General features: G+C 40.7%; 1 protein-coding gene across 1 annotated transcript; it reads right to left on the reverse strand.

The window, feature by feature from the left end:
* Positions 1-16188: 16188 nt before the first annotated feature.
* On the reverse strand, positions 16189-17454 carry LOC125549584 (aspartic proteinase nepenthesin-1-like). The gene has a single exon (XM_048712958.2). It carries the CDS (start codon positions 17452-17454, stop codon positions 16189-16191), a length of 1266 nt encoding a protein of 421 aa, XP_048568915.2.
* Positions 17455-19030: the final 1576 nt, after the last annotated feature.

The raw sequence follows: 19030 nt of genomic DNA on the forward strand, positions 1-19030 counted from the left end.
GCGTCCCCGGTTATGGACATCTTGATTATCTGATATTTGAATTATTGGTTGATCTCATCACGTTACTTAATTAATGTATTGGGTTGTTAATAATTTGGGAATTTTGGGATTGAGTTGCAGGAACGTTCTCAATAATGGCATAAACCTGGTAGTAAAATAAAATTTATTCCTTTGTTGTAGGGAAAATTAGCTTTATGCAAAATTTAAACTTAGAGCCTCCACCAGCCAAATATGCATATAGAGATAGTTATTATTTGTCATTGTTCTATGGTGTGAATTTGCCAGTACATTCAATGTATTGACCTACATGGCTGCAACGTCTCATGTTGCAGGAATCTCACTATGAGTAAGTGATACGTTAGGGTTACGATGTCTACACTCAACTTTGCCATTGACATTGTTGGGAACTCCACAACTTTGTTGTTACTTCCTCTATATGGATTGAGGTAATAATATTTATGTTACTTTATGCATGTGATTTACCTCTGTTATAAATCCTCGTGTACTGTGTGTGTCAGCATACCGGTTCATGGATGACACTTAAGCACAAAGACTTTGATCCATTCGGGTCGGGTCGCTACATCGAGTTCTAGTCAACTCGGGCATTTGAGGCCGGTTTGAGACGCCCATCTGGTCGGATGTTTTTGACTGGTCACTAACCGGGTCGCTTGCCCACACGTTTGAGGCAGGTTTGGAGTGCCAAACACTCGCATAAATATAAATCGATTGACTTCTAAATGCTAAATCACACTCATTCGAACTTCGAAGCATCAATATCAATGGAAGCATCAATATCATGGACCGAGTGATGGCTGGCAGGCGTGTTATTGACCGGATCCAAGACCAACCAGACGCTGATGACCCGTAGTATGGGCGTGCCATGAGGGCGGCCAAGCTTCGTGATGTCGACGCAACTACAGGTATATCTGTTAATAAAAGTTGTTCCATTATGCATTTTTCAGAACATGAAATTTTAGCTAAGGCCAACAACCTAGGATTTTCATTGGGTTTGAATGAAACAGAAATTGCGAAGTCTATTAATGACCTACTAGGCTTAGAAGTGGAGCAGGCCTCTGAAATTATTCGTAATCTAGCGGCGGTTAAACCCATGAATAATGACGAAGTGAAACAATTAGGAATATCAGCCCTAGAAAGATTATGTGATAATTTAATGCCTCCTTCAGAGGCTGATGGGGATTTACTAGGTTCGGACACTGAGGATAGTGTAGAGCCTTCACCGGCAAAAGTTATTCTCCCTAGTCATCATTCGGACATAGACACGTCGGGGGCTGGGGGTAAGCCCAAACGAACATGGAAGAGTAAAGTATACCCGACTTCGGCTGTTCAGAGAAGTGCTAGGGTTAAGCTTAAAAAGAAATTCCACGATGATCTATGAAAGGAATCTTTTGGAATAGCATAGGTCTGACTGACTTGGCTAAAAGAAGGTTCCTTGTAGAGAGATCGATAGAACAAAAAAAAACTCGACTTTATTGCACTTCTCAAAACTGACAGAGATAGTTTCACCTCACAAATCCTTGGAACTCTGTCTGGTGGAATTGATTATGATTGGCATTGTCTACCCCCTAGAGGAAGATCCGGTGGGATCTGTTAGGGGTTAGGTGTGAAACGCTAGAGGTGCTCCGTGATCGATGCCCCCTCCGGCGGAGCTCCGGAACAGGCCCCAAGATGGGATCTCATGGAATACAGAAATTTGTGGCGGTGGAATTAGGGTTGTGGCTCCGTATCTGATCGTTTGGGGGTACGTATGTATATATAGGAGGAAGAAGTACGTCGGTGGAGCAACAGGGGGCACACAAGGGTGGAGGGCAACTCCTGGGGGGGGGGGGTAGGCGCGCCCCCTACCTCGTGGCCTCCCTGTTGGTTGCTTGACGTAGGGTCCAAGTCTCCTGGATCATGTTCGGTGAGAAAATCACGTTCCTGAAGGTTTCATTCCGTTCGGACTTCATTTGATATTCCTTTTCTTCGAAACCCTAAAATAGGCAAAAAAACAGCAATCCAGGGCTGGGCCTCCGGTTAATAGGTTAGTCCCAAAAATAATATAAAAGTGGATAATAAAGCCCAATAATGTCCAAAACAGTAGATAATATAGCATGGAGCAATCAAAAATTATAGATACGTTGGAGACGTATCAAGCATCCCCAAGCTTAATTCCTGCTCGTCCTCGAGTAGGTAAATGATAAAAATAGAATTTTTGATGTGGAATGCTACTAGTCATAATTTCAATGTAATTCTTCTTAATTGTGGCATGAATATTCAGATCCGAAAGATTCAATATAAAAGTTTAATATTGACATAGAAATAATAATACTTCAAGCATACTAACTAAGCAATTATGTCTTCTCAAAATAACATGGCCAAAGAAAGTTCATCCCTACAAAATCATATAGTTTAGTCATGCTCCATTTTCGTCACACAAGAATGCTCTCATCATGCACAACCCTGATGACAAGCCAAGCAATTGTTTCATAATTTAGTAATCTCAATCTTTATCAACCTTCACGCAATACATGAGCGTGAGCCATGGATATAGAACTATGGGTGGAATAGAGTATAATGATGGGGGTTATGTGGAGAAGACAAAAAGGAGAAAGTCTCACATCAACGATGCTAATCAATGAGCTATGGAGATGCTCATCGATTGATGTTAATGCAAGGAGTAGGGATTGCCATGCAACGGATGCACTAGAGCTATAAATGTATGAAAGCTCAACAAAAGAAACTAGTGGGTGTGCATCCAACTTGCTTGCTCACGAAGACCTAGGGCACTTGAGGAGGCCCATTGTTGGAATATACAAGCCAAGTTCTATAATGAAAAATTCCCACTAGTATATGGAAGTGACAAAAGAAGAGACTCTCTATCATGAAGATCATGGTGCTACTTTGAAGCACAAGTGTGGAAAAAGGATAGTAGCATTGTCCCTTTTTATTTCTTTTTTTGGGCCTTCAATTTTTTGGCCTTTCTCTTTTTTTATTGGGACAATGCTCTATTAAATGATGATCATCACACTTCTATTTATTTACAACTCAATGATTACAACTCGATACTAGAACAAGGTATGACTCTATATGAATGCCTCCTGCGGTGTACCGGGATATGCAATGAATCAAGTGTGACATGTATGAAAAATTATGAATGGTGGCTTTGCCACAAATACGATGTCAACTACATGATCATGCAAAGCAATATGACAATGATGAACGTGTCATGATAAACGAAATGGTGATAAGTTGCATGGCAATATATCTCGGAAAGGCTATGGAAATGCCATAATAGGTAGGTATGGTGGCTGTTTTGAGGAAGATATAAGGAGGTTTATGTGTGAAAGAGCATATCATATCACGGGGTTTGGATGCACCGGTGAAGTTTGCACCAACTCTCAATGTGAGAAAGGGTAATGCACGGTACTGAAGAGGCTAGCAATAATGGAAGGGTGAGAGTGCGTATAATCCATGGACTCAACATTAGCCATAAAGAACTCACATACTTATTGCAAAAATCTACAAGTCATCAAAAACCAAGCACTACGCGCATGCTCCTAGGGGGATAGATTGGTAGGAAAAGATCATCGCTTGTCCCCGACCGCCACTCATAAGGAGGACAATCGAAGAACACCTCATGTTTCAAATTTGTTACATAATGTTTACCATACGTGCATGCTATGGGACTTGCAAACTTTAACACAAGTATTTCTCAATTTCACAACTACTCAACTAGCACAACTTTAATATCACTACCTCCATATCTCAAAACAATCACCAAGCATCAAACTTCTCTTAGTATTCAACACACTCATAAGAGAATTTTATTATTAATCTTGTATACCTAGCATATTAGGATTATTTAAGCAAATTACCATGCTATTTAAGAATCTCAAAATAATATAAGTGAAGCATGAGAGATCACTAGTTTCTATAAAACAAATCCACCACCGTGCTCTAAAAGATATAAGTGAAGTACTAGAGCAGAACTATATAACTCAAAAGGTATAAGTGAAGCACAGAGAGTATTCTAATAATTTCTGAATCATGTGTCTCTCTCTCAAAAGGTGTTTACAGCAAAGATGATTGTGGTAAACTAACAAATAAAGACTCAAATCATACAAGATGCTCCAAGCAAAACACATATCATGTGGTGAATAAAAATATAGCTCCAAGTAAAGTTACCGATACAAGTAGACGAAAGAGGGGATGCCTTCCGGGGCATCCCCAAGCTTTGGATTTTAGGTGTCCTTAGATTATCTTGGGGGTGCCGTGGCCATCCCCAAGCTTAGGCTCTTGCCACTCCTTGTTCCATAATACATCAAATCTTTACCCAAAACTTGAAAACTTCACAACACAAAACATAAAGTAGAAAATCTCGTGAGCTCTGTTAGCGAAAGAAAAAAAAAGACCACTTCAAGGTACTGTAATGAACTCATTATTTATTTATATTGGTGTTAAACCTACTGTATTACAACTTCTCTATGGTTTATAAACTATTTTACTAGCCATAGATTCATCAAAAAAAGCAAACAACACACGGAAAACAGAATCTGTCAAAAACAGAACAGTCTGTAGTAATCTGTAGCTAGCGCAAGATCTGGAACCCCAAAATTTCTAAAATAAATTGCTGGACGTGAGGAATTTATCTATTAATCATCTTAAAAAAGAATTAACTAAATATCACTTTCCAAATAAAAATTACAGCACTTCTCGTGAGTGCTAAAGTTTCTGTTTTTTTACAGCAAGATTAACAAGACTTTCCCCAAGTCTTCCCAACGGTTCTACTTGGCAAAAACACTAATTAAACACAAAAAACACAACCAAAACAGAAGCTATATAAATTATTTATTGAATAACAGCAAGGAAAAATATTGGGTTGACTCCCAACAAGCGCTTTTCTTTAAAGCCTTTTTAGCTAGGCATTGATAATTTCAATGATGCTCACATGAAAGACAAGAATTGAAGCACAAAGAGAGCATCATAAAACATGTGAAAAACACATTTAAGTCTAACATACTTCCTATGCATAGGCATCTTATAGGAAAACAAATTATCATGGCAAGAAAAAACTAGCATATGCATGGAAGAGGAAAGAAACAATAGTAATCTCAACATAACGAGAGGTAATTTAGTAACATGAAAATTTCTACCACCATATTTTCCTCTCTCATAATAATTACATGTAGGATCATAAGAAAATTCAATAAAATAGCTATCACATAAAATATTTTCAACACGATCCACATGCATGCAAAGTTGACATTCTTCCAAAATAGTGGGATCAACATTAACTAAAGTCATGACCTCTCCAAACCCACCTTTATAAAAAAATTCCTAAGATTGAACATTCTCCAGATATGTGGGATCTAAAGTTGACACTCTTCCAAACCCACTTTCAATAATATTGCAAACACTATTATCAATCTCATATTCATCATGGGTCTTAAATAAATTTTCAAGATCACAAGAAGAATCACCCCAATCATGATCATTGCAACAAGTAGGGGCCATAGCAAAACTACCATCCCCAAGCTTAGGGTTTTGCATATTATTAGAACAATTTATATCAATAGAATTTATACTACCATCATTGCAAACATGCTTTTTATTCAAAGATCCATCAGGAATCACTCCATAAGGTACTTTATCACAATTTTCAGATTCACGAATTTCAAGCAAAACTTCATAAAGATAATCTAGTGCACAAAACTCACTAGCAATTGGTTCATTATAATTGGATCTCTTAAAAAGATTAGCAAGCGGATGCGGATCCATAGATCTTAGGTTCTCTGTTTAGTAATAAATAAACGACTATTCCAACCATACGAGGAAACAAGAAACGAGCAAAAAAAAGAGGCAAATAGAGAAAGAGGACTAGGACGGAGAGAGAGAGGGCGGATAAAATGGCACGGGTGAAGTGGGGGAGAGGAAAATGAGAGGCAAATGGCAAATAATGTAATGCGGGAGATAAGGGTATGTGATGGGTACTTGGTATGTTGATGTTTGCATAGACCTCCTCGGCAATGGCGCCAGAAATCCTTCTTGCCACCTCTTGAGCACCTGCGTTGGTTTTCCCTTGAAGAGGAAAGGGTGGTGCAGCAAAGTAGCGTAAGTATTTCCCTCAGTTTTTGAGAACCAAGGTATCAATCCAGTAGGAGTCTACGCGTGAGTCCCTCGCACCTACACAAAACAAATAAATCCTCGCAACCAATGCGATAAGGGGTTGTCAATCCCTACATGGTCACTTACGAGAGTGAAATCTGATAGATATGATAAGATAATATTTTTAGTATTTTTATGATAAATATGCAAAGTAAAATAAAAGGCAATGAAAATAACTAAGTATTGGAAGATTAATATGATGAAAGATAGACCCGGGGGCCATAGGTTTCACTAGTGGCTTCTCTCAAGAGCATAAGTATTTTACGGTGGGTGAACGAATTACTGTTGAGCAATTGACAAAATTGAGCATAGTTATGAGAATATCTAGGTATGATCATGTATATAGGCATCACGTCCGAGACAAGTAGACCGACTCCTGCCTGCATCTACTACTATTACTCCACTCATCGACTGCTATCCAGCATGCATCTAGAGTATTAAGTTAAAAACAGAGTAACGTCTTAAGCAAGATGACATGATGTAGAGGGATAGTTTCATGCAATATGATAAAACCCCATCTTGTTATCCTCGATGGCAACGATACAATACGTGCCTTGTTGCCCCTTCTGTCACTGGGAAAGGACACCGCAAGATCGAACCCAAAGCTAAGCACTTCTCCCATGGCAAGAACAACAAATCTAGTAGGCCAAACCAAACTAATCATTCAAAGAGACTTTCAAAGATAATAACCAATCATACATAAAAGAATTCAGAGAAGATTCAAATATTATTCATAGATAGACTTGATCATAAACCCACAATTCATCGATCTCAACAAACACACCGCAAAAAGAAGATTACATTGAATAGATCTCCATGAGAGAGGGGGAGAACATTGTATTGAGATCCAAAAAGAGAGAAGAAGCCATCTAGCTACTAACTATGGACCCTTGGGTCTGAAGTAAACTACTCACACTTCATCGGAGAGGCTTGGATGTTGATATAGAAGCCCTCCGTGATCGATGCCCCCTCCGGCGGAGCTCTGGAACAGGCCCCAAGATGGGATATCGTGGATACAGAAAGTTGCGGCAGTGGAATTAGGTTTTTGGCTCTGTATCTGATCGTTTGGGGGTACGTGGATATATATATAGGAGGAAGAAGTACGTCGGTGGAGCTTCGAGGGGCCCACGAGGCAGGGGGCGCGCTCTAGGGGGGTGCCCTCCATCCTCGTGACTGCCCCGTGGCTTTCTTGACGGAGGGTCCAAGTCTCCTGCATCTTACCTGATGAGAAAATCACATTTCCGAAGGTTTCATTCCGTTTGGACTCCGTTTGATATTCATTTTCTTCGAAACCCTAAAACAGGCAAAAAATCAGCAATTCTGGGTTGGGCCTCCGGTTAATAGGTTAGTCCCAAATATAATATAAAATTGGATAATAAAGCCCAATAATGTCCAAAACAGTAGATAATATAGCATGGAGCAATCAAAAATGATAGATACGTTGGAGACGTATCAAGCATCCCCAAGCTTAATTCCTGCTCGTCCTCGAGTAGGTAAATGATAAAAACAGAATTTTTGATGCGGAGTGCTACTTGGCATAATTTCAATGTAAATCTTCTTAATTGTGGTATGAATATTCAGATTCAAAAGATTCAAGACAAAAGTTCATATTGATATAAATATAATAATACTTCAAGCATACTAACAAAGCAATTTACGCTTCTCAAAATAACATGGCCAAAGAAAGCTATCCCTACAAAATCATATAGTCTGGCTATGCTCTATCTTCACCACACAAAGTATTTAAATCATGTACAACCCCGATGACAAGCCAAGAAATTGTTTTATACTTTTGACATTTTCAAAACTTTTTCGATCTTCACGCAATACATGAGCATGAGCCATGGATATAGCACTATGTGTGGAATAGAAGGGTGGTTGTGGAGAAGACAAAAAGAGGGGAAGATAGTCTCACATCAACTAGGCGTATCAACGGGCTATGGAGATGCCCCTCAATAGATATCAATGTGAGTGAGTAGGGATTGCCATGCAACGGATGCACTAGAGCTATAAGTATATGAAAGCTCAAAAGAAACTAAGTGGGTGTGCATCCAACTCGCTTGCTCACGAAGACCTAGGCCATTTTGAGGAAGCCCATCATTGGAATATACAAGCCAAGTTCTATAATGAAAAATGCCCACTAGTATATGAAAGTGACAAAATGAGAGACTCTCTATCATGAAGATCATGGTGCTACTTTGAAGCACAAGTGTGGTAAAAGGATAGTAACATTGCCCCTTCTCTCTTTTTCTCTCTTTTTTGGGGCCTTCTCTTTTTTTACGGCCTCTTTTTTTTCATCCTGAGTCTCATCCCGACTTGTGGGAGAATCATAGTCTCCATCATCCTTTCCTCACTTGGGACAATGCTTTAAAAATGATGATCATCACACTTTTGTTTTCTTACAACTCAACAATTACAACTCGATACTTAGAACAAAATATGACTCTATATGAATGCCTCCGGCGGTGTACTGGGATATGCAATGAATCAAGAGTGACATGTATGAAAGAATTATGAATGGTGGCTTTGCCACAAATACGATGTCAACTACACGATCATGCTAGCAATATGACAATGATGGAGCGTGTCATAATGAACGGAATGGTGGAAAGTTGCATGGCAATATATCTCCGAATGGCTATGGAAATGCCATGATAGGTAGGTATGGTGGCTGTTTTGAGGAAGGTATTTGGTGGGTGTATGATACCGGTGAAAAGTGCGCGGTATTAGAGAGGCTAGCAATGATGGAAGGAAGGAAAGTGCGTATAATCCATGGACTCAACATTAGTCATAAAGAACTCATATACTTATTGAAAAAATCTAGAAGTTATCAAAGCAAAGTATTACGCGCATGCTCCTAGGGGGATAGATTGGTAGGAAAACACCATCGCCCGTCCCCGACCGCCACTCATAAGGAAGACAATCAATAAATAAATCATGCTCCGACTTCATCACATAACGGTTCACCATACGTGCATGCTACGGGAGTCACAAACTTTAACACAAGCATTTCTCAAATTCACAACTACTCAACTAGCATGACTCTAATATCACCATCCTCATATCTCAAAACAATAATCAAGCATCAGTTTTTTTCTTAGTATTCAACGCACTCAAAAGAAAGTTTTACAAATCTTGAATACCAAGCATATTATTATTAAGCAAATTACCATGCTATAAAGACTCAAAATAATATAAGTGAAGCATGAGAGATCAATAGTTTATATAAAACAAATCCACCACCGTGCTCTAAAAGATATAAGTGAAGCACTAGAGCAAAATTATATAGCTCAAAAGATATAAGTGAAGCACATAGAGTATTCTATCAAATTCCAAATTATGTATGGCTCTCTCAAAAGGTGTGTACAGCAAGGATGATTGTGTTAAACTAATAAGTAAATACTCAAATCATAAAAGACGCTCTAAGCAAAACACATGTCATGTGGTGAATAAAAATATAGCTCCAAGTAAAGTTACCGATAGAAGTAGACGAAAGAGGGGATGCCTTCCGGGGCATCCCCAAGCTTTGGCTTTTAGGTGTCCTTAGATTATCTTGGGGGTGCCATGGGCATCCCCAAGCTTAGGCTCTTGTCACTCCTTGTTCCATAATCCATCAAATCTTTACCCAAAACTTGAAAACTTCACAACACAAAACTTAAAGTAGAAAATCTCGTGAGCTCCGTTAGCGAATGAAAACAAAAGACCACTTCAAGGTACTGTAATGAACTCATTCTTTATTTATATTGGTGTTATACCTACTGTATTCCAACTTCTCTATGGATTATAAACTATTTTACTAGCCATAGATTCATCAAAATAAGCAAACAACTCACGAAAAACAGAATATGTCAAAAACAGAACAGTGTGTAGTAATCTGTAGCTAGCGAAAGATCTGGAACCCCATAAATTCTAAAATAACTTGCTGGACGTGAGGAATTTATCTATAAATAATCTGCAAAAATAATTAACTAAATAGCAATCTCCAAATAAAAATGACAGCAGTTCTCGTGAGCGCTAAAGTTTCTGTTTTTTACAGCAAGTTCAACAAGACTTTCCCCAAGTCTTCCCAACGGTTCTACTTGGCACAAACACTAATTAAACACAAAAAACACAACCCAAACAGATGCTAAATAATTTATTTATTACTAAACAGGATCAAAAAGCAAGGAATAAAAATAAAATTGGGTTGCCTCCCAACAAGCGCTATCGTTTAACGCCCCTAGCTAGGCATGACAAGCAAGAATAGATCTAGGTATTGCCATCTTTGGTAGGCAATCCATAAGTGGCTCTCATGATAGATTCATATGGTAATTTTATTTTATTTCTAGGGAAGTTTTCCATGCCCTTTTTTAATGGAAATTGAAATCTAATATTCCCTTCCTTCATATCAATAATTGCACCAACCGTTCTAAGGAAAGGTCTACCGAGAATAATAGGGCAAGAAGGATTGCAATCTACATCAAGAACGATAAAATCTATGGGAAAATAATTCCTATTTGCAACAATAAGAACATCATTAATTCTTCCCATAGGTTTCTTAACAGTGGAATCCGCAAGATGCAAGTTTAGAGAGCAATCATCAAAATTACGGAAATCTAGCAAATCACACAAAGTTTAGGGAATAGTAGAGACACTAGCACCCAAATCACACAAAGCATAAAACTCATCATTTTTAATTTTAATTTTAATAGTAGGTTCCCACTCATCATAAAGTTTTCTAGGGATAGAAACTTCCAATTCAAGTTTTTCTTCATAAGATTGCATCAAGGCATCAATGATATGTTTAGTAAACGCTTTATTCTTACTATAAGCGTGAGGAGAATTTAGCACGGATTGCAACAAGGAAATACAATCAATCAAAGATCAATTTTCATAGTTAAATTCCTTGAAATCCATAATAGTGGGTTTAGCAACAGCTAGGGTTCTAATTTATTCAATCCCACTTTTATCAAATTTAGCATCAAGATCAAAAGATTCAGAATTATTGGAACGCCTTCTAGGTAGAGGTGGATCATATTCAGTCCCATCATTATCAATATTCATATTGCAAAACAAATATTAAATAGGGGACACATCAATAACTTTTAGATCTTCATCATTATTTTCATAGGAACTAGAAGAACACGCTTTTATAAAGGCATCTTTCTTAGCACGCATCCTAGCGGTTCTTTCTTTGCACTCGTCAATGGAAATTCTCATGGCTTTGAGAGAATCATTGATATCATGCTTAGGTGGGATAGATCTAGGTTTCAAAAAATGAACATCAAGAGCAATTCTATCAACGTTCCTAGCCAAATCATCAATATTAAGCAATTTTTCTTCATTCATAGCATTAAAATTCTTTTGTGAAGAAATAAATTATTTAATATTAGATTCAAAATCAGAGGGCATATTATTATAATTTCCATAAGAATTGTTGTAGGAATTACCATAATTATTAGAGGGATTACTAGGATAAGGCCTAGGATTGAAATTTCCTCTATACGCGTTGCTACCAAAATTGTTCCTACCAACAAAATTCACATCCAGAGATTCATTATTATTCTCAATCAAAGTAGACAAGGGCACATCATTAGGATCAGAAGAAACACTCTTATTAGCAAATAATTTCATAAGTTCATCCATCTTTCCACTCAAAACATTAATTTCTTCTATCGCATGCACCTTTTTATTAGTAGATCTTTCAGTATGCCATTGAGAATAATTAACCATAATATTATCTAGGAGTTTAGTAGCATCTCCTAAAGTTATTTACATAAAAGTGCCTCCCGTGGCCAAACTAAAAGATTTCTAGAAACAAAATTCAATCCGGCATAAAAATTTTGTATAATCATCCACAAATTTAAACCATGAGTAGGGCAATTACGTATCATTAATTTCATTCTCTCCCAAGCTTGTGCAACATGTTAATGATCAAGTTGCTTAAAATTCATAATATCGTTTCTAAGAGAGATGATCTTAGCGAGAGGAAAATACTTAGAGATAAAAGCATCTTTGCACTTGTTCCATGAATCAATACTATTTTTAGGCAAAGATGAAAACCAAGCTTTAGCACGATCTCTAAGAGAAAAAGGAAATAGCTTCAATTTAACAATATCATTATCGACATCTTTCTTCTTTTGCATGTCACACAAATCAACGAAGCTATTAAGATGGGTAGTGGTATCTTCACTAGGAAGGCCGGAGAACGGATCTTTCATGACAAGATTCAGCAAAGCAGTATTAATTTCACAAGATTCAGCATCGGTAAGAGGAGCAATCGGAGTGCTAAGGAAATCATTGTTGTTGGTATTGGTGAAGTCACACAATTTAGTATTATCTTGAGCCATTGCGACAAACAAGCAATCCAACACACGAGCAAACAAAAAGCAGACGGGCAAAAGAGGAAAATAGAGAGGGAGAGGGAGGATAGAGAGAGAGGGCGAATAAAACGACAAGGGTGAATTGGGGGGGGAGAAGAAAACGAGAGGCAAATGGCAAATAATGTAATGCGGGAGATAGGGATTGTGATGGGTACTTGGTATGTTGACTTTTGCGCAGACTCCCCGGCAATGGCACCAGAAATTCTTCTTGCTACCTCTTGAGCACTGCGTTGGATTTCCCCAAAGAGGAGAGGATGATGCAGCAAAGTAGCGTAAGTATTTCCCTCGGTTTTTGAGAACCAAGGTATCAATCCAGTAGGATGATACGCACGAGTCCCTCGTACCTACACAAAAACAATAGCTCAACGCAACCAACGCGCTTAGGGGTTGTCAATCCCTTCACGGTCACTTACAAAAGTGAGATATGATAGAGATGATAAATAATATTTTTGGTATTTTTGGTATAGAGATGTAAAGTAAAAAGTAAAAGCAAAGTAAAAGAAAAGCAATAATAAAGTGATGGAGATTGATATGGTGAGAAAGAGACCCGGGGGCCATAGGTTTCACTAGTGGCTTCTCTCAAGAGCATAAGTATTCTACGGTGGGTGAACAAATTACTGTTGAGCAATTGACAGAATTGAGCATAGTTATGAGAATATCTAGGTATGATCATGTATATAGGCATCACGTCCGAGACAAGTAGACCGACTCCTGCCTGCATCTACTACTATTACTCCACTCATCGACCGCTATCCAGCATGCATCTAGAGTATTAAGTTAAAAAACAGAGTAACGCCTTAAGCAAGATGACATGATGTAGAGGGATAGTTTCATGCAATATGATAAAAACCCCATCTTGTTATCCTCGGTGGCAACGATACAATACGTGCCTTGCTGCCCCTTCTGTCACTGGGAAATGACACCGCAAGATCGAACCCAAAGCTAAGCACTTCTCCCATGGCAAGAACAACCAATCTAGTAGTCAAACCAAACTGATAATTCGAAGAGACTTGCAAAGATAACCAATCATACATAAAAGAATTCAGAGAAGATTCAAATATTATTCATAGATAGACTTGATCATAAAACCACAATTCATCGGTCTCAACAAACACACCGCAAAAAGAAGATTACATCGAATAGATCTCCACGAGGGAGGGGGAGAACATTGTATTGAGATCCAAAAGAGAGAAGAAGCCATCTAGCTACTAACTATGGACCCGTAGGTCTGAAGTAAACTACTCACACTTCATCGGAGAGGCTTGGATGATGATGTAGAAGCCCTCCGTGATCGATGCCCCCTCCGGCGCAGCTTCGGAATAGGCCCCAAGATGGGATCTCGTGGATACAGAAAGTTGCGGCGGTGGAATTAGGTTTTTGGCTCCGTATCTGATCATTTGGGGGTACGTGGATATATATAGGAGGAAGAAGTACGTCGGTGGAGCTTCGAGGGGCCCACGAGGCAGGGAGCGCGCCCTAGGGGGGGGCGCCCTGCACCCTCGTGACCGCCTCGTGGCTTTCTTGACAGAGGGTCCAAGTCTCCTGGATCTTATCTGATGAGAAAATCACGTTTCCGAAGGTTTCATTCCGTTTGGACTCCGTTTGATATTCCTTTTCTTCGAAACCCTAAAACAGGCAAAAACAACAATTCTGGACTGGGCCTCCGGATAATAGGTTAGTCCAAAAAATAATATAAAAATGGATAATAAAGCCCAATAATGTCCAAAACAGTCGTCACATGGTTGTCTCGCCAACTATTGCTTTTGCAACTATTGTTATCGCATAACCGTAAAGTAAAGCAATTATATGGCGCTTGCATCTTATGCAATAAAAAGACAACCATAAGGCTTCTGCCAGTTGCCGATAACTGTGTTACAGAACATGATCATCTTATACAATAAAATTTAGCATCATGTCTTGACCATATCACATCACAACATGCCCTGCAAAAACAAGTTAGACGTCCTCTACTTTGTTGTTGCAAGTTTTATGTGGCTGCTACGGGCTTAGTAAGAACCGTTCTTACCTACGCATGAAAAACCACAACGCGGTATAGTGATTGCTTTTTGATCTTTAGAAAAAACCATGTTCATTGAATCCGATTCAACTAAAGTTGGAGAAACTGACACCCACCAGCCACCTGTGTGCGAAGCACGTCGGTAGAACCAGTCTCGCGTAAGCATACGCGTAATGTCGGACTAGGCCGCTTCATCCAGCAATACCGTTGAATCAAGAATCAACTAGTGACGGCAAGCAATATGTATATACCCACGCCCACAACTCCTTTGTGTTCTACTTGTGCATATATAGCATCTACGTATAGACCTGGCTCGGATGCCACTATTGGGGAACGCCGTAATTTTTAAAAAAATCCTACGCACACGCAAGATCTATCATGGTGATGCATAGCAACGAGAGAGGAAGAGTGTTGTCCACGTACCCTCGTAGATCGTAAGAGGAAGCGTTATGACAACGCGGTTGATGTAGTCGTACGTCTTCACGATCCGACCGATCCTAGTATCGAAAGTACGGCACCTCCGCGATCTACACACGTTCGGCTCGGTGACGTCCCACGAACTCTCGATCCAGCTGAGTGTCGAGGGAGAGCTTCGTCAGCACGACGGCATGATGACGGTGATGATAAAGCTACCGACGCAGGGCTTCGCCTAAGCACAACGACAATATGACCGAGGTGGATTATGGTGGAGGGGGCATCGCACACGGCTAAGGGATCAATGATCAACTTCTGTGTCCGAGGGTGCCCCCTGCCCCCGTATATAAAGGACCAAGGAGGATGCCGGCCGGCCCTTGTGGCGCGCCTGGAGAGGAGGAGTCCTCCCCCTAGTAGGAGTAGGATTCATATAGCCTTCAACATTGTCCCTCCAGTTAGCATTGGATCGTTGTTTGGGACGTGGTTAGCTGGGGTGGAACGTAATACTGCGGCCCGTATTCGAATTGGAATATGTGCACTACTGTGGGCTATATGGAACTACAGGAACGACATGATTTTTAATAAACAAAAATTTTCGACCTTCTTGCAGGTCATCTTCAGAGCTACCGCATGGATCCGTACGTGGTCCTTACTCACTCCTATGGACTCCAGGGAGGCGCTGGTTACTGGGTGGAACCAATGAAAGATGGTACTGGGTCGGAGTCAGATCCACTGCCTGCCATGCTGGAGAAGGCCGGAGATCGCCGGATGGGAGTTTCGGTGGAGGAGTAGAGTGGAGTGAAGTGGCTAGGATTTGGTCCGAGGAGCAGATGGGGATGAATATATGTGGCGTCGGGTGGGCTAGCATGGGCCGGAACTGATGTGATGGACGCACCCGGGTGTGCCTGGGCCTCCCCATATCCGCTCCATACTTCGGCTGGATATGAGGGGTGTCAGTCAACCCGGGCGTTTGAGGCCGGTTTGAGGTGCCCGTCTGATCAGATTTTTTTTGACCGGTCATTGACTGGGCCGTTTGTCCGGGCGTTTGAGGCGAGTTTGAAGTGCCCCGCTGTAGATGTTCTGTGACCCAAACATTCCCATAAATATAAATCGATTGACTTCTAAATGCTAAATCACACCCATTCGAACTTCGAAGCATCAATATCAATGGAAGTTCCACATATGCATGAGTTGAAATAAATTTATTCCAGTGACAGTAAACGTGGGTGATCAGAGTTTGCTGCAGTCCGCTGTTTGGAAAGAGAGCTCATCCTTGGCAAGGTCGTAGAGCAGGTGGATGTTCTGCAATTGGAAGTTGCCGATGACGCTCATGTCGTCGGATCTCTCCATGACCATGCATGACGTGGAACTGTCTAGGGGTACCCAGTAGTTCTCCGGCGGCAGCACCATGTCGGCTCCGCCACTGAAGTGGAGCACCATGGACGGCACTTTCTTTTCCTGCGTCACCGCCACACACAGGTCCATCTCACTGTCAGCGGGTGGCGGCACGAGGTTCCCGTTCAGCTGCCTCTGGAGCTCCTCGCGCAGGGGCCCATACGCCCCGTGGGCCAGACCCGTAGTGGGGGTGCCGGAGTCGACGATGACACCGCCGCCGCCGCCGTTTTGTTTCAGAGCGAACACCGCAGGTGGGATGGGCAGCCTTGTCTGTCCCACACTTATCCCGACAAGTGGAACGTAGTAGAATGTGCCCTCTTTAGGGCCTTGCACGAAAGACATGGACATCACAGGGCTGTCGCCGCTAAGGCTCGCAGAGGCGCCAACAAAAAGGTGGCTGCTGGCACCGGCAGTGGCGTTACTGCGAAGGTAGGGGGTGTGGCAGTAAGAGAACTTGCTGGCGCCTGCTTGAGAGACGAGCGACAGGGGGCCGCGGCCAAGCCCTATGAGGCCGGACGCCTCGTCGAGGGACCCCGGAGAGATGAACAGCGAATCCACGCAGCCGAACGTGAGCCTTGCCGAGCCGTTTTGAAAGGCGAAGACCTCGGTGTCGATGGTCCCTCTGGCGTCGCCGGCACCGTAGAAGGCCCCAAAATTGCAGCTGCCGTCCCGGCGGCACGAGTGCTCCTGGTTGGCCAGGCACAATGTGTCGTTGCATGACACGGGATGGAAGGTGTCCGACTTGGATGCGTTATAGAGGGGCAGGCCCTGCTTGACGCATTGCTTGCAGGTGGAGCACTGCGTCCAGATGAGGTCGCTGCCGGTGTCGATGAGTGCCTCGGCGCGCTGAGGTGGGGTGCCGATCAGGTACTCCGCGATGTACTGGCTGGTATTCCAGTGGACTGGCGCGGTCACGTCGACAAAGGACGCCAGGCGCTGCCGGCTGCTAGCCATGGCGCGCTGCACGCGCTCCGCCGCGGTGTAGCCGCCCTTGCTATCAACATGGGTGAGCTCCATGTGGAACCCTGCGCTACTACAAGTAACTAGGGTAGCAGCACTGGAGCACAACACAAGAACGATCAGCACCAGGCTTATTTCCATTGTTGTTTCCCTTGTTGGTTTGGTGCTATAGCTCCTCACAATGTTATAGCTTAATTTTTAAGTTGTAGCCTCCATATATATGCATGAGGATAACATGTGGAAACAAACAAACTGACGGAGGATCGAGGATGATACGTCCATAATTTAATACATGGGTGGGATTGGGCGGACTTCCTTGCAGCTAGCTAGCAGCTGGGGTTGCATCTCTAATCTCTCCAAGTGTCGACCTTTACAAGAAGCTCGGATTTTGTCGCCAGATCCTAGTGTGTGTTTTGTCAAGGGCTGCTAGTCGATTATTCGAGGCGATAAACCTCCTGATATTTATGACTTACTATTATAGAAGTAGCAAAGTGGGCCGCTCGATGCGTGGGTTAGGATTTTTCAAATGTAATTACATAGTCAATATCTTAGCATTTTATTTCAAGAACATATTACTCGATTTGTCTAAAGAAGAATTGGGACCCAATTTTGTGTCACTTACAAAATGATCTTTTAACAATATAATTTCATATTGCGTAAATCATACATAAAAATAGAAAATTTGCTTCACAAACTGAATATAAGTGAGTTGAACTGAAAAGTTCAATTTATTTTCTACACAACAATACAATGGATAACAATAAAATTTCAAACATTCTCTCATATCCCATAATGTTGAGGATATTAGAACTTTATACTAATCAAACTTTGCGCTGGTGGTGTTTTTGTATCTTGTAAGAAGTGACATCTCTTCTGTCGTAAGTATTAAAAAAATTATATTCATTGCAAGATTGAAATTAATCAAGAACCTCTAAAAATAGCCAAGAGACATATAGAAGATGTAAATCGTTTTCTAAGCACATCTCTTCTGTTGAGAGGTATTTATGTATTTTCCAGTTATATTTTTTCTTTAGTGATGAACTTAATTAAGTGCTTGGAACGAAACTATTGGAACAATCCGGGGTAGTAATAACATTCTTATCTTCTGAATACCATGGCATATTTTTCGGAACTAAAATGTACAATCGTAGTTGTCATTATTTGTTATTTACAACTGTTTTACCAAAAGAAAATTTATCCTTCAGTCTCATCATATACACATAGCCTGCTTTTCTATCTTGCTCATGCTGTTTTTGCATATTATGGTCGAACAAATTGAGCCACTGTAATTATGCATGAGAAAGTGATCCAAGCACATGTGGGTTTAGAGTTAATGTACAGTCTAGACACCTAGATAATAATCATCGGAAACATTAATCTATTTTCATATGTACGTATTATATTATGAAGGTCTCCCTAGAGATTTCATCTATAAAAAAATTATATTGATTGAAGATTATGGAAACATCACCTTGCCTCACTCATGTCATACCCTTGTTATTTTGGATTTCCGCACATTTTTTTATGACCTGTATCTTTAAAAAGCCGAAATGACATCTTTTGCATAATGAACATCATAATTAACGTGCTCTTTTGTTTCTTGTATTTTATTATTGTCGAGCAACATTGTTTTTATTCCTTCATATGATACAACTTACACATATAATATTTGAATCGACCCACGTATCCTTCTTGCCTGGTGTATGCATGTCTTGTA

The sequence above is a fragment of the Triticum urartu genome, chromosome 3A (genome assembly GCF_056163025.1).
Source record: "Triticum urartu cultivar PI428250 chromosome 3A, HENAU_Tu73, whole genome shotgun sequence".
NCBI classification, from domain to species: Eukaryota; Viridiplantae; Streptophyta; class Magnoliopsida; order Poales; family Poaceae; genus Triticum; species Triticum urartu.